The 13486-nt window shown below is 38.7% G+C and overlaps 1 protein-coding gene across 1 annotated transcript in view; it reads left to right on the top strand.

Moving 5' to 3' along the window:
* Window positions 1–2229: 2229 nt before the first annotated feature.
* MTUS1 (microtubule associated scaffold protein 1) overlaps window positions 2230–13486 on the top strand; it is a 139502-nt gene continuing 128245 nt past the window's right edge. Inside the window, exons 1-2 of the mRNA XM_007954946.1 lie at window positions 2230–4314; window positions 12087–12282. Of these exons, the coding sequence (XP_007953137.1) occupies window positions 2230–4314; window positions 12087–12282 (2281 nt within the window). The remainder of the gene's footprint in view (window positions 4315–12086; window positions 12283–13486) is intronic.

Below are 13486 nucleotides of genomic sequence, written 5' to 3'. Positions count from 1 at the left end.
TTTTTAGGATTCAGAATCTGAGTGTGTGTGTGTGTACGCACACACACTGTTGAGATAAACACTGCAGCCTTTCTTCCTTCTTGCAGTAAAGGCTGGTTTCAGGATGCACAACCAGAAACACACAAAGCACTGTTAGTGAAGATACTGATCCTTTCAGTTCCTCCATAGTTTTGATTCTCCTGGTTGTAGTCAGGCCACAGAAGTTTGAATACAGGGTAAAGATTATGAAATAAAAAATGAAATCTACTCTTAATTCTGAAATCTATGGGTCACACATTGTCATTTATTTTTCATCATGGATATTTTATTTCCTCACAATAGAACTGTTATATCTGATTGACATTAAATACTAGGATTAGAAGATGAGTACAAATGAACATATAGCTGTTTGATTTTTTGCAGTTTTGCTTGATCATTGGACATTTCCTAAGAACTCCAATACCTAAAAGTGTAATCTAAATTATTTGCAAAACTCTTGAATTAGAAAGCTTTCTTTTTAAAGTATACAATTCAATGGTTTTTAAATATATTTTCAGCATTGCAAAACCATCACCTTAATCTAACCTTAGAATATTTTTGTCACCCCTAAAAGAATACCTGTACCAATTAATGTTCACTTTCCATACCTACTCTCTAGCCCTTTCCCAAACCCAACCAACCCCACCAAAAAAAAAAAAAAAAATTGCTGTTGAGTTGTGACTCATGGCAGCCCCCTGTGTTTCATAGCAGTATGACATTCCATAGAGTTTTCGTGGCTGTGACCTTTTGGAACCAGATTGAGGCACCTGTGCGGGGGGGAGTTCAAACTGCCAACCTTTTGGCTGGTAGTTTATGCACTTAACAGGGACTCCTAACCTTAGGCAACCACTAATCAGTTTTCTACTTCTGTAGATCTAACTCTTCTGGATATTTCATGTAAATGGCATCATATAATATGTAGTCTTTTGTGACGAGATTATTTAACGTTGTATAATGTTTTCAAGTTTCATCCATGTTGTAGCATATTGTTGTTGTTGTTATGTGCCGTCGAGTCGGCCCCGACTCATAGTGACCCCTCCTTGGATTTCCGAGGCAGTATCACTACGGAAGTAGGATTGCCCAACCTTCCTTCCGAGGAGTGGCTGGTGGGTTTGAACCGCCAGCCGTCTGGTTAGCAGGCAAGTGTGTTAGCCACTATGCTACCAGAGCTCCCCCTGTTGTAGCATATATCAATACTTTATTTCTTTCTATTGCTGAAGACTATTGTATTGGACGGATATGTAACATTTTGTTTATCCTTTCACCAGTCAAAGGACATTTGGATTCTTTTTACTTTTTGACTATTATGAATAATGCTGCAATTACAGATGATGTGCCTTTATGTACAAGTTTTTATATTGACACATGCTTTCATTTTTCTTGGATAGGTATGTTGGAGTAGAATTGCTGGGTCATATGGTAACTGTTTAACCTTTTGAAAAAGTGCCAACAGAATAGCATTTTAACTTTTAAGAGTCGAAAACTTTTTTTTTTTTCTCTTTCCAATTTCTAAGTGACATGTTTAAGATAGGGATGAAAAACAAAGAGAAGGGCTAATGCTTTATGTCTTCGTTGTTTGATCTCTAACTCTCATTCTCAGCCTGCTTATTCTGTCTGGTAATCATTCTCCATAGAAACAATCAAGGGCCCTTCTGAGAGTGAAAGTGGACACTATTAGTAATTCTGGAACAACAGGCATAGGTGAGGACTGCCTTTGTAAAGTTAAGATGAATGGTCACTCTGTCAACCAGCAAGAAGGAAAACCTATTGCCAAGTGCCTGGGAGTGGAAAGGAGACATCTCGGTGGTGAAATCAGTCACAGGGCAGTTTTAGCATTGTGTCTGTCTTCCATTCTGCAGTGTTCCCCTCAGGGAGAGAATATATTTGAAAGGAGATGGTGATGAGCTAATGATACCTACCTGAGCTAATGATATCTCTTAATTACCCAATAGTATGGGTTATAAAAGTGATAGAAACTAATAAGGGGGAAACCTATTAATTTTCCTAATATTTACTTGAGCTACATGTTTTATTTCTTCCAGGGAACAACAAATAAATCATTTCAACTTCAAAGTAAAATCTATACTGAACATATTAGAATAAAAAACCTTTAACTGCTGAAAAACTCAGGAGACAGACATTTCTTTCCTTCTCATTTGAAAAAACTTGAAGAAGAAATAAAATGGCAGTGGTTTAAAGTTAATAGTCAGGATGAATGATGATAATTCAGATGGCAAGACAGAAAATGAATTGCAATCCTTATTTATCAGTGATAAAAATGGAAATAAGTATCCATACAATCAAAAATCACCACCGACACAAAATTCTTCACCTAGTAATGTGAATTGGAATTCTGCCAACCCAGATGACATGGCGATTGATTATGAACCCATTCCTGCTATGGACAGTGGTGGAAATATTTCTTTAAACTATCAGTGTGTTAAAGTACTTGATCACCAAAAGTCTTCAAGTGATTTTATTACTAAGGGAATGTTAGATATTCACAAAGATTTCATCTGTCAGACTTCTGCACACTTTTTAAATACAGAAGAGCCCTTGTACTTGCATAATAATGGCCATTCCCTAGGAGAAGTTCCAGACCATAGTGTTGAGCCATCGCTGCCTTTTGTGTGGAAGCCTAATGATGATCTGAACTGTACAGGCCACCCTATTGTGTCGGAACTAAACCAAACATTTGACTTAAAAGAAGATAAAGTTAACTGCACCTTTATAATACATCATGATGTTGACAAGAGTCCATCTTTTCATACCACTGGAAGTCTACAACCAACTGGTATGAGAGTTGGAAATACATCTTTATCCTGCTCTACTCTGTCTTCCCATTCTGATAAGACACATGTGAGAGAAAAGAGTTACACTAAACAGAGCTTTGAAAACTCCCTAGATGTATCATCAGAAGCCCAAGATACAACTTACACAGTATTTCCTGATATGGTGATGCAAACTGATGTTGTTGTTCCAGATATTGGAAATCAGTGTCAATATTCTTCAGGAAAGGTTACCAGTGAGTACACAGATGGCCCACAGCAAGGACTAGTTGGAGAACAACAGATACAAGCTCTAACACCAGTTTCTGATGGCATGGATGTTCCCAATGGGTCTGCATTACAAGAGTTCTTTTGTTTATCTAAAGATGAACCAAATAGTGAGACACATTCAAAGAGCTCATATGGGCAAAAGGAAATGGGCCAAACTCTAAGAGAAACAGTGTCCGATTGTCTTATAGATGATGAATGCCCTTTACTAGTGCCAGCTTTTGATAAAACTAAAGTCCAAGTGCTGAACCCAGAGCATAAAATCACTCTGACTGAAGACACACAAACTGCTTCCAGTGAGAAGGATGTGGGAGCCCAAAACGGTACCTTAGAATTAAGTAGTCCACTGGGACAGAAGGTGGCGTCATCATTTGAAGTGTCTTGGAATGCAAATGATATGTTCACTAGCGCAAGTGACACCATTTGCATGTCAACACCAGTCCTTGAATCCGCAAATGCAACTTTTTCTATTTCACCTATTGAAGCAACAGAGAAATGTAGTAAAGTGGAGGAGAGTAATCAAGAACTTAGAAGTTCATTGAACTTGAAGGAAACATCAATGACCATATCTAAAACTAGTCTAGGAAAATCAACAACCAAAACTAATACTCCTATAGGCAGAAAAGTTAGAAAAACTGAAATTATAAGTTACCCAAGACCAAACTTTAAGAATGTCAAAGCAAAAGTTATGTCTAGACCAGTGTTGCAGTCCAAAGACCCTGCTTTATCAAAGGTCACACCCAAATCTCAGGTGACCAGTGCCTCATCCCCCCCATCAGTGTCTTCCTCAAGACACTTGAGAGCTTTGAGCAAAACACCAAGATCTGATTTGAATGCAGACACAAAAGCAGAAATCCTAATTAACAAGACACATAAGCAGCAATTTAATAAACTCATTACTAACCAGGCTGTGCATGTTACAACTCATTCTAAAAATGCTTCACACAAGGTTCCAAGAACAACATCTCCTGTGAAATCAAATAAGGAAGATGTTGACAAAGCAAGTTCTTCTAATTCAGCATGTGAGACTGGGTCTGTGGCTTCGTTTTTTCAGAAGATCAAAGGCATACTCCCTGTTAAAATGGAAAGCACAACATGTCTGGGAATGACATATGTTTCCAACATTGATCGGATTAGCCCTGAAAAGAAGGGTGAAAAAGGAAATGGGACACCTATGGAAAAACAAGAGCTAAAAAGGGAAATTTTAAATGAAACCTTTGAATACAGTTCTGCCTTTTTGGTAAGTGAAATTTTTGCCTGCTTCAGAGAGTACTAGAAGAAACTGAGAGATATATTAGTCACTCACTAAGAGTTAAGAATATCATAGAACTAGATATGCAAATTTGCTTTCAGATATTTGCTTTCAGGTGTTTCGTGTTCTTTTCAGTCAGTATATACTAGAGTGTTATTAGGTCACAATATACAAAACCTGCATATTGAAAAATCCTTACGTTCAGCATTTTTCATAAAGTATTGATGTTCTTTTTAATATTGTACTCACAAAACAAGTTAATATTTTAATATAGATTTAAAGTTAAATATTTGATTATGAAATTTTATATTTTTACAGAAAAGCGTTGTCTATAAACTTTGAAATATATTGGACCACATTTAAGAAATGGCTAAGAAGTGCTAGTAAACAGAATCAGCTTAAAAATAACTGCAGGTGTCATGTTGAAGAAGGCAGCTCCAGGAAGTAGAGCCCTGCTTGCAAGTAGGACTGTTCTTGATTCTGCCTCTGACCAGCTAATGTGATTTTGAGCAAGTAGCCTTTTGAGGTCCAAAGGTGAAAGAAATAGACTGGTTTGATGTCTGAGGTCTCTTGTATCTATTATGTGTTGATTCTTGGTACATAAAATAAACAAAATCCATTTTATTCATGAATAGTGAAAAGCAGTATTTTTTTTATTGTACCTATCAAATATTTAGGAGGAATTAGACAGTTCTGTCTAATGATAAAGACTGTTTGGATGCAATTCCCAAAAGATTATTTTTTTTTACACATGCATATTATTTTGACAGTAGCATGAAGAGACTGGTTTTCAGAGTTTTAAAAACATTTGATGGACCATTTCTGGGCTATGTGTATTTGTCCTTAGCCTTATTTTTGGCAGTGGGGACTTAGCATGTATTTTCAGCCTCACACAGGGCTTTTCTTAGACACCTGTTGTGTGGGCCAGACATGGAGCTAGGTGACAGGGTAGGAAGACACATGTAACTCTGCCAGTCCCCTGGAAGACTCATGTCTAACAGGAACATCACACGTGAATGTGGCAAAGTAGTAAAGGCCTGTTTTAGGAAGTGTGTTCAGGTATACCAGGCGTACACATGAGGAACTTGCCAGAAATATTTAGATCAGGTTAGGAAAACTAATTCTTGAGCTGGGCCAGTTTAGGGATGTTTTAGTTTTAAAAATTAATCTTCTCGGTTAGGTGGAAGGAGCCATGGTGGCTTAGTGGTTAAAGCACTCGGCTGCTAACCAAAAGGTGAGCAGTTTGCACCCACCAGCCATTCTGTGGGAGAAAGATGAGACAGTTTGCATCTGTGAAGATGTATAGCCTTGGAAATCCTATGGGGCAGTTCTACTCTATTCAACAGAGTCTCTATGAGTCGAAATTGACTTGAAGGCAATGGGTTTGTTTTTAGGTTTTATTAACTATAGTGATAAACTACAGTGATTTTGAAAGTCTGGTATGTTATTTCAAAATGCCGATTTTGTTTGTAAATTCTCTTGAAGTCAAACGTAGGAAACTTGTTTTGCCTATATTATTTTAAATTAAGTTATAATAACTTCTGGTAGTTCTTGCCAACCTTTGTTTGGTGTAGACAGATTATGTAGAAATGACATTTATTCCTCTTTGATGTATGGAAGGCTTTTATTATAAATTTGTCTCTTATCCCCCAGAAAAAGTAGCATAATATTTCTTTAAATACATTTTTCTTTAGTACAAAATTAGTTGTGCAAGTTCGAATCCAAAGCTATTTCTGATTCGTGCACTTGGAAGATCTTATATTTCCCATGTGCATAATGAAAGTCCATTTTTCAAGTTCATATCTCTGGTGGTGGTGTGGATAAGGCAGTTGGCTGCTCACCAGAAGGTAAGTGGTTCGAACCCACCAGCTGCTCCATGGAAGGAAGATGGGGCAATCTACTTTCAAAAAGATTAACAGCCTTGGAAACCGAATGGGTGTCACTACGAGTTGGAATTGACTCGATGGCAGTGAGTTTGGTTTTTTTGGAATGTGGCATTGAAGTCATCAGGATGAATGGATGCCAGTACATCTTGTGGAAGAAGTACTTCTCATCTTAGGAAGCTTGCAGTTAGTTTTCATAATTAAATATGTAGTACATTGTGAATCCTGGAGGACTTGTCCATATTTTCAGACACTCATGTTTTTTCTTGTCACCCTGGTCTGAAAAACTCATTCTTTTCAATGGTTATGTATGTTTCAGGTACACATTGCCTCTGATTTTGGTAGTTTACTCTTTAACAGTTCCATGTATCTTTTCAAGGGCATTTGAAAAACATGTGCAGCACACTTCTACTCTGATGCATATAGGCTCATGAGGAATCATAATCTACTCCACAGCAACTGGATTCTTGATGGACCTACAGGATCCAGCCTTTTTATTATTGTGAATCACCATTTGCTGCATGTTCTATTCAAACTTGGTTGTTTGTTGGTCACTTTAGTAGTACCCAGAGACTCTAAATCCACTCTGGATCTATAATGAGACAGTCTTGGAGGTATTTTAATTTCCTGTGTGTTCTGTTAGTCTTGGGCTAAATTAGGTCTTGGATTTACTGAATCCTTAGACTGCCTTTAATCTCAGAGCTCTTTGGTGGTCAGGGTTCATCTGAACCTTTAGAATTTCCTATTTGGAGGAAGGAATATGATTTTAATTTAAAACAAAAGGTTGAATGTAGTTACTTGTTATAGAGGCTCTGTCTTGGTGATTATGTGTTAGGAAGGCCTTCAAATCAGTTCACTCCAGTTCAACCCTCTGCTGAGAATTTGCATTTCCACCCCAGATTACTGAATCAGAATCTATATTTTAACAAGATCCCTGGGCGATTCTGATGTATACATTAAGGAATTTTATGTAAACATAGCAAGAATCCATCTGAGGATCTATAAGATCTATAAGCTCTATCTATATAATAGACCCTCAGATGATTCTTACTATGTATGCATAAAATTTCTTAATGTATACCTCAGAATCACTCAAGGGTCTTATTAAAAAGTAGATTCTGATTCAGTATATCTGGGGTGGAGATGCAAATTCTAAGCCAGAAGTTGGACCTAAATGAACCTGTTTGAAGCCCTGGTGTTAGGTAAACCCAGTACCATTGAATCCATTCTGAATCATAGCGATCCTTTAGGACAGCACAGAACTACCCCATTGGGTTTCCAAGGTTGTAAATGCTGAGTGAAATAAGTCAATGGCAGAAAGACAAGTACTGTATGAGCTTATTACTGTAAAAAGACAGAGAAGGGTTTACTTGGGAAAGGGAGCTCACTTAGTAGGTTACCAGGATGGGGAGGGATTAATTTCAGGTTAGTTGGGCTGTACATGCTGACGTAGGTAGGGGGAGGGATATATGGGAAGGATCTATGACCACCATGCTAGCGTTAGGAAATGGGAGGACACTGAATTGTGCATAAGAGATACACAACAGATGTTAGTACCAACCAATGTGTCCACAATACTGCATTGCCATTAACACAAAACACCAGGCTACAGATAAACACATACACACCTGAGATGATCAGACAGGGGTCAGTGAACAGAAGTATACCCTAGACCAAGGATAGATTCAGCTGAGGCTAATCTTGCACAGACACCAGTGATACAAAATACCTGCAGTCCTTACAGAAACAATAGAAGACAGACACAGAGTAATCCCTCACAGACAAACTGACCCTATGGGAGAGAGATCCAATAGATCTACTGTCTCAGGACCATAGTACTGGGGGACACCAGACTCAATTGGCACAACAAAATACAAAAAAGCCTTGCTCCACATCCTACATTGGTGAGTAGTGACTGGGGTCTTAAAAGCTTTCAAGCAGCCATCTAAGATGCAGCTCATGGTCTCCTAGCATAGGAAGCGAAGAAGAACACAAAAAAACAAAGGGACATCAGATGGCCCTCAAGACCAGAAAAACTAGATGGTGCCCAGCTACCAATGCCAACCACTCAGGAAAGGATCAAATCTGGAGATCCTGGATAGAGTGGGAGGGAAAATGTGGAACAAAATCCAAAAACTCAATAATGACCAGAATTACTGATCAGATGAAATCTGGTGAGACCCCCCAATATTATGACCCTGGAATACATTCTGCACCTGGAATAAAACGCAACCCCAGGGGCTGGCTCTCAGCCCAATATTTAAAAAGGTGTACATGCAGACCACTCAACCCAGGATGATGTACCCACATACCCTTTGGTAATACATCCCTTAGACCAATAGACCATGGGACACCAGAGGACCAACAATCAAATTGAGGAAATACAGGACAAACAGGAGTACATAAATATGAGCGGCACAAGGGGACGGTTACAGGGTAGGGAGGGGAGGAGACTGGGTTAGGGTTGCACATGGTAAATGGGGAATGAAACTAAAGGCACACATAACATTGAATGTAACACAAGCTCTTAAAAAAAAAATGTTTACAGAAACAGACTGCCTCATCTTTCCTCTGCAGAGAGGCTGGTGTGTTTGAACCACTGCCCTTTTGGTTACAAGCTGAATACTTTAACCACTATGCCCCAGAGTTCCTTGGTATTGGTATTTGGTATTAGGTAAAAGGAGTGGTAAATTATCTAACAGGGAAGGAATTGATATTTATTCAGTGCCTGCTCTCTTCCAAGCACTTTGCTCATATGCTTTACATGTATTATGCCACTTAATTTTTTCAGGAATGCTTGGGTGCTTTATGTACATTGTCATTTACTCTTCCCAGTAATGGAAGGGTAGCTCTTATCCACATTTGAAAGCTTTGGAGAGGTTGTTTAAAACTCACACAGCTGATAAGTAATAGAATTGAGATTCAAATTTACATCTCCTGATTAGAATTCTTGCATTTTCTGCTACTCTACTGACTGGACAGTCTACATCCATAGAGATACTGCCCTGGAAACCCAAGGAGAGATCACTATGAGTTGAGAACTACTCAACAGCACTGAGTTTGGTCTTTTTGATTCTACTGGGTGTTAACATTTTGTAGCTGGCTCTGAAAGGCAGACTAAATTGGATTTGCTGAACATTCACTTTTATTATTTGGTTAGACATTTTGTTTACTTTTTAACAGAAAGTTTACTCTGAGAGATTAATTTTGCTAGCTTTGTGATGGTAGAGGTTGAAGATCTTTGTTAGTTTGTGTACAGTCATTTGCGTATGTCAGGCAATTCTGTATTGCTCTCCAGTGCCTAAATGTGATCTCTAGGTGTTCTCTTGGAATATTTGCCTAGTTAGTTAAGACAATACTTAGTATATGAATTCAGTTGTCATCAACCGGGGGCTTTTTTCATATCTCCCTTATAAATTACCCTCTCATTACTTATTAAACAAAGAAAGAAGGGTAATAGTGAGAAACATGTAGCATACAGGTTAAGAGCGTGATTTTGGGGGTTAGACTTGGTTTCAAATTTTAGTTACATCATTCAATGGCTAAGTTCATTCACCTTGGGCAAGTTACTTGGTTTCTGTGAGACACAGTTTCTCTTTATGTAAAGGAAGAATACAAATTGTTGCTTACAGTGTTGTAATTTGTATTTTGAATAAAGCTCAGGCTCTCACTTCTTAGATGTAGAATAAAAGTGGTTACTAGTTGCCATCAAAATAGTTCTGGCTCATGGCAACCCTGTGTGTATCAGAGTACAACTGTACTCCAAAGGATTTTTAATGGCTTATTTTTCAGAAGTAAATCACCAGGCCTTTCTCTGAGGTGGACTTGACCTTCCAACCTTTTGATCAGCAACTGAGCACCTTACCTACTTGTATTACCACAAGGGACTCCTATATGTAGAATGCAAATATTTATTGAGTGACTGCTAGCCAGAAGACTGGCAGTTCAAACCCACCAGACACTCCCCAGAGGGAAGATTAGGCAATCTACTTCCGTAGAGATACCGTCTCGTAAACCCAAGGGAGGGGGTCTCTATGAGTTGAATTGACTCGAGGGCAGTGAGTTTGGTTTTGGTTTTTTGGTACTGTGTACTAGATATAGTATTGATTGCTAGAGTGCAGAGAAGAAGAACCCAGCCCCTGAACAAACCTAGTGCCTAATGCAGTGGATAATATTACAAAGTAAACCAACAGGGTATGTTAAATGGCAAGTTGAAAGTATGAATAGCTGTCTCTGTAACAGAAGGGGAACTGGGTAAGGTCAGTGGAGAAGAGGGGGTTTGTCAAGGAAGGTTTCTAGGGAAAGTGTCATGTTACTTCTAGCCAGAACTTGAAGGGCAAATGTGACTTGGAAGGGCATTTTCTGGGTAGAGGGAATAACATGGGCAAAGGTGCAGAAACATGAGGAAATAGTCTCATCAGGGGACTTCAGGTAGTTCATATGACAAAGCAAGAGGTACAGAACCAGAGGGGTAAGGAACAAGCTCAAAAGGATAGCAGGGGCTGCCACATCCAAGAGGGCTTGGTGTGCTTTATCAAGAATTGACTTTATCTGGAAGGCAGGAGGAAGATCAAATTCAATCTGGACTTTAGAGAGATTGCTCTGGGGGAGAAGTAGAAGATGAATTGGCATTTGGTGAGACCTGAAGCAGAAAGATCTTTAAGAAAAGTTTTCAGTAATTGTGGCAAGAAATGATACAGGCCTGCACTAAGGCAGATGAAAAGAGAGAATCCCATCAAGAGGGATTTTGGAGATAAGAAAGGAAGCATCTAGAAATAGTCTTCAGTTTTTAGAGTGAGTGCCTGGGTATGTTACAGTGACTATGGGAAGAGACACATTTTGAGATGGATAGGCAAAATCAGTTCAATTTTAGAAACTACTTTCTGTAATTCATCAGTGAAACGGGATATGATAAAAAATATCAATCTCATGTAGTTATTATGAGGATTAAATGAACTGATACATGTGAAGTGCTTAGAATGGTGTCTCACATGAAAAACTCACTGCCATCCAGTCAATTCTGACTCATAACAACCCTTTAGTTAGGACAGAGTAGAATTGCCCCATAGGGTTTCTAAGGCTATTGTTGTTGTTGTTATTTGCCATCTAAGGCTATTAGTCTTTACAAAAGCAGACTGACTCAGCTTTCTCCTGCAGAGCAGCTGGTGAGTTTGAACTGCTGACTTAGATAAATAATTTTTTAAAAATGTATTTTAAATAAGTAAATATTAAAAAACAAAACAGTAATCTGATTATTATTAAGTAGAGGTGCCAAGAGGAAGCTGAATGGGAGAGATGCAGAAAGCAGTTAAAAGTATGGACTTGGAACTCAAGAGAGTATGCTGACTTGGACATGTGAATTTGGATGCCTCAGCTTATAGTTGATGTTTGAAGTAGTGAATGAGTGCATATGATGAGGAAAAAGAAGAAGGCTAAGTTCAGGACCTTCAGGAAGGCTAGCGTTTAAGGGCACAGAGGAAGAGTACCCAGAGAAGGCATAACCAAACAGTAGAAGGAAAATCAGAAAAGAGCTTTGTTGGTAAACCCAAAGAAAGATGGTGTCAGTAACATTGGATGACTCTAAGAAGGCTCGTAAGGAAGGACTTAAAACTAGCTTGAATTTAACCTGTGGCACTAGTGATCTTGTGGGGAAAAAAATTTTGCTGATGGAGGGAAAAGACATCATTGAATTGAAGAATAAATGAGAGAGTATTAATGTCTTCAGAATGAAAATGAAAGTTAAAACCTATCTGGCATATCTAGTTAGAAATTGGTTCTGTCTCATAGCTAACATCAGAAATTTGAGAAAGTAAGATCTGGACTGAAGGCTTAACTGTTTTTTGTTTTGTTTTGTTTTGTTTTGTTTTATTTCCACAGGGCTCTGCGTCAAAAACTGCAACCACCTCAGGTAGGAGTATATCCAAGCCTGACACCTCCAGCTTGAGGAAAACACCTGGTCCAAAAGCCAAAGTGGGACCTTCTGTTTCTTGTCTGAGGCGAAATAGTGACAGTAGAAATCTCAATTCTGATCGAGCCCTGTGTTCTCAGAGGATCAGGCGTGTATCCAGTTCTGGTAAGATAAAATAGTTCAGCTCTGCTTTTCTTTCAGGAGGGACCAGTCCCTGGAGAAGGACATCATGCTTGGTAAAATAGAGGGTCAGTGAAAAAGCGGAAGACCCTTAACCGGATGGATTGACACCGTGGCTGCAACAACGGACTCAAACTTAGCAACAATTGTGAGGATGGTGCAGGACTGGGCGGTATTTTGTTATTTTGGCTTGGAGTCACTATGAGTGGGAATTGACTCAGTGGCACCTAACAAGGCCACTGGCTCTGCCTTTTAGCAGTTTTTGAATTACTTTAATATATAATTAGGTGTATAAAAAAGCAGAAAGACAATTTTAGTTGTAGAAGGAACACTTTCTGCCACACTAGCATTTGGCTTTCATGAACCAATATCCTGCACAAGGAAGGTAGCATAAGAAGTTAGAAGACCCAGCCCTTATCTTTCAGTGTTGTCAAGACTACCTGGGGAGAGAGATACGTGCATAAACCAACTTAGAATCTATTCAGAAAGATGCATTCCTGAATATGCACTGTGGTTGTTGTAAACATTAATCATTTGTTTTTTAAGCATTTTACAAATGATTGTTTGTTATTTAGTAGATTCATAATGCATCCTGAAGTGTTTATTTTCTTTCTCTGAATTTTACTGAAAGAAGTATCATAAACATACAGAAATATGAGGGTGACTAAAAAGTTAAACTTTTCTAATAGGAACTTTTATGTCGGCTTGTATCTAGAAGTTGTAGTTGTAAAGTCATGTCAGGCTTATAAATTTTGAGAGCTTCAAAGGTAGCTGTTATATATCTTAGTAAATTTGACAGACTTAGAGAATTCTTTGTGTTATAAAACAGAACAGGAAGTGGAAAAGTCAGCTCTGTTTCACAGGGAGAAAGACAAAAAGCCAGTTAGCCATTCCACCTGACTGAAGGGGATTCTGCAGGGGAACACTCCTTATTTCAGCACCTACAACCTTAAGCAAGTTAAAGGGATGTCAGATAGATTTAGAAATGACCCTACCAAAAGAGTGATTACCACTGTTGTTGTTGTTGTTAAGTGCTGTCGAGTCGTTTCCGACTCATAGCGACCCCATGCACAGCAGAACGGAACACTGCCCAATCCCGCGCCAGCCCCACAATCCCTGCTATACTTGAGCCCATCATCGCAGCCACCGTATCAATCCATCTCCTTGAAGGCCTCCCCCTCCTTTGTCG

The sequence above is a fragment of the Orycteropus afer genome, unplaced genomic scaffold (assembly GCF_000298275.1).
Source record: "Orycteropus afer afer isolate SDZICR_OR568_19922 unplaced genomic scaffold, OryAfe1.0 scaffold00483, whole genome shotgun sequence".
Lineage (NCBI taxonomy): Eukaryota > Metazoa > Chordata > Mammalia > Tubulidentata > Orycteropodidae > Orycteropus > Orycteropus afer.
Note: the sequence above shows the minus strand (reverse complement) of the source record. Positions and strands in the feature narration are given on the sequence as shown.